This window comes from Hydractinia symbiolongicarpus, chromosome 15, assembly GCF_029227915.1.
Source record: "Hydractinia symbiolongicarpus strain clone_291-10 chromosome 15, HSymV2.1, whole genome shotgun sequence".
NCBI lineage: Eukaryota > Metazoa > Cnidaria > Hydrozoa > Anthoathecata > Hydractiniidae > Hydractinia > Hydractinia symbiolongicarpus.
The window spans coordinates 8,363,022-8,366,534 of NC_079889.1; the positions used below are offsets into that span (position 1 = coordinate 8,363,022).

At 36.0% G+C, this 3,513-nt stretch overlaps 1 protein-coding gene across 1 annotated transcript; it reads left to right on the plus strand.

Annotated features, from left to right (window-relative positions):
* Window positions 1–257: 257 nt before the first annotated feature.
* LOC130629250 (uncharacterized) lies at window positions 258–2,047 on the plus strand. Its single transcript, XM_057442389.1, has one exon. It carries the CDS (start codon window positions 840–842, stop codon window positions 1,962–1,964), a length of 1,125 nt encoding a protein of 374 aa, XP_057298372.1. The 5' UTR covers window positions 258–839; the 3' UTR covers window positions 1,965–2,047.
* The last annotated feature ends 1,466 nt before the right edge of the window (window positions 2,048–3,513 follow it).

Consider the following 3,513-nt stretch of genomic DNA (forward strand, 5'->3'; position numbering starts at 1 on the left):
GGGAGGATTTTAATAAATTGAAGTGCATGGATTTTTATTCTTAGGCCTGAAAGGCAAAGGGGTATTAATTTGGCTATTCAAATTGTGTCCTCTGAACACAATGCCTTTAATTAATTCTGACTTATTTGTCAGATTCAGCTGTTGTCCAACAGGTTATTGTTAACGCTGTAGAGCAAGTCAAACTTATAGATAAGTCTTCCCATAGAGGCATTCACAAAGTGTAGTTTTTGCATCATCTTCCAATTCCCTGAATACGATGGCCTTTTTTAATTTACGAAGTTCCGTTATCTCGTATTGTTTCACTAGAACAAAAGTTTTCTTTCTTCATAAGAAAGTGGCGGAGACTCCATCACTCTATTTCTTACATAAGTTTCAAGAAAATACTTGGTTTCCACCAGTTTGGTAGGGCAGGCTTGGGACTGGTAAGCCATAAGAGTGTCCCAGAAATTGATACCCATTCTTACCGCAAACTTGTATCAGATGTTGTGCAGGACAATGAGGAAGACATCTATTATGCTCGAGCCGTTCAGCTTCATGTCCAAGGTAACTGGACTAAATGGTGCTCGTTTATTAAATACGATTTTTCTTGGAAGAACCTACTGTCTCTGCCGCAAAGTTTATCTTCGTTTTGCATCGGCGCAACCTATGACACGCTTCCTTCTCCTACAAATCTTGTCAAGTGGGGAATTCAAAGTGACAAAAGTTGCACCCTTTGCAAAAAACCCTCTTGTAACGTGTCCCACATTTTAGGCGCTTGTAAATTAGCCCTTTCACAAGGTAGATTCACGTACCGCCACGATACTGTTTTACATGTGTTAGTGACAGCCATTCAGAAGTTCATGTCCGATTATGAGCCAGCAAAACCATCTAGATGTTATAAAATATCCTTTGTTCCAGCTGGTAAACGTCTTCCCACCAAAAAGCGTTCAAAAATTCAAGGTATCCTTCACCTGGCCTCTGATTCCCCGTTCCCTCTATGCGACAAATGTGCAATGCATTCTGGTAGTTGTAGTCAACATAATAAACAATATGACTGTTTTTTTGAAAACTCATTTCATTCTCCTAATTTTGTATCACCAGTCGAGCCTCCTGTATGCAATGTATCGTGCACAACTTACAAAAATGGTTTACAAACACCAAAATCAAGTAAAGGAGGTGGCTTCACATGTTGTGTTCCCCTGTGCTACAACAACTCTAAAAGAAACCCTGAATTATCATTTTACGTAATTCCAAAGGATGAGAAACTGCGCCAAATATGGCTTGGAAAGATTAGCAGGAAAGATTTTAAACCTTCAGTGGCACACAGAGTATGTTCAGCACATTTTGTGGGAGGTAAAAAAACCTACATGAACAACATTCCTACTATAGTGCCAAAAACTATCAAGCCATCTGTCACCATACCTAGAAAAACTCTTAATAGTAAAGGTCTAAAGAAAGAGTACATTCCTGTAGCTAAAAAAAGTAAACTTGAACAGAATGACCCTCCTAATGCTGAGCAGGAGTTACAAAATGAAATAGACAGGTTAAAAAAAGAAATGGATAATTTAAAAGTACAAATGTCATCAAAAGAAAAAGAATATGAACAAACAGTAAAACATTTACAATCAGAAATACAAGGTCATAAATTTACAATTGACCGGTTTAAACATAATGAAATGCACTTTAGGTTCTATACTGGATTTGAATCTTACAAGTTATTCACAGTTCTACTCGATTATTTAAAACCTGGTGCTAATTCACTAATATATTGGGGGTCAAATACAAATATGGAAAAAATCATATCACCAGATTGTATAAAAAAAGGGCGTCCAAGAACTTTATCTGTTGAAGAAGAATTTTTTTTAACATTATGCCGATTGCGATGTGGATTTCCTATCGAAGACATGAGTGTGCGATTTAACTTATCAACAAGTCACATCAGTCGTATATTAATAACATGGATAGACTTCCTCTACTCACAATAACGTATGCTGCCAATATGGGCTACAAAAATTAAAGTTGTTGAAACAATGCCGAAGTGTTTCAAAGAACTCTACCCAAGCACTAGAATAATTTTAGACTGTACTGAAACATTTATCGAAATGCCAACTTCGTATAGAAGCCAATCTGCTACATTTTCAAACTACAAACACCACAATACAGCAAAAGGTTTAATTGGAATAGCACCAAATGGGGCTGTTACATTTGTTTCAGATTTATATGTTGGGCGCATTTCAGACAGAAAATATTTTATCTTTCAAAAACTCAAGTAAAAATCTGTAAGCTCAGGCAACATTTTTGATTCCCACAAGGCTTTATCAAATGATATGGTTTCAATGTGCATGTCTTTCACAGTATAAACAATAAAGTCAATCTCTTGTAGCTCTGTAATGGCTAAAACGCCTTGACACTGAAAGAAATGTACATGATTTTTCTTAAGCTTTGGCTGTCCATTGTCGAGTTGGAGAAAGAATTTTTTATCCCCACAAGCTTCAAGTATTGACATGTTAATTTTTGAATAGGGACACTTAACCTCTATCGCCTTCACTGAATCGCCACTTTTAAAAATGCCATCAGGACTTGCACCCAGCCATGGCCATTTCGGATTAACAAAAAAGCCACACTTTTCAACTTGAACTTTAAATTGTTTCTCATACAATAACAATACTTCGGATTCGTTGTTCTTGCCCCACTCACAAGCAGTTGACTTTATTTTACCTAAGTTTTCAGGAAAACATTTTTGTACTATTGATTTAGGGTATATGTTTTTACGTCTATTGATAACATAACCAAAATTTGAAGAAGTTAATCTCTTTTTTCTTTCGTCATACCAGGTATCTGATAATTACTGTTGTAACGTGGTAGACTCAATTTGAGCAACATCTGCATGTGACATCTGAAGTTTGCGTGTAACAAAATCTTGATCATCAGACTTAAGCAAATTAAGTTCTAAAGAACCATTTAATGACTCTACCACTCCACTGACAACTTGTCTGATTTCTATTTGGTCTACTTCCAAATTATTATATGTTGTAATTGACGTTTCATAGAAGGAAGATCGAACATAATTATTACTTTCCAATAAATTGGCAAAAACAACACCTTGACCCAAAGCAAATAAATCATCGCTTAGTTTTTTAATTTTTTCTTGTGAAGGCTCATGTGTAAAAATTGGGGATGCACAATAATCTCTTTTACCACACACAATAGGTCTTTTTCGTGTCGACAACAGATCTTTCGTTATGTTAGCTTTTTCGAATTTCAGTTCTGAAAATTTTATTGCCTCGTTTCTGCCCTCACCAGGAACATGCCATTGCTGCAATTTATCAGTACAAGTTTTATCATCTGGAATGATATTTAAATTTAACTGTTTAAATTCCACAAGTTGGTAGAGTAGTGCTGCAACATGTTTGCAGCATCCGCTTGCACCAGCTTTGCAATTACATTTGGCATACAGAATGTCTCCAGATGCTTGACACAAATGTACGTAAACAGTGTATCTATCTTTCCTCATTGAAGCAACCACAAAACTTT

Excerpts from the sequence above, each read along its gene's own strand:
- LOC130629250 (XM_057442389.1), top strand. The coding sequence starts at position 840 with ATGTCCGATTATGAGCCAGCAAAACCATCTAGATGTTATAAAATATCC.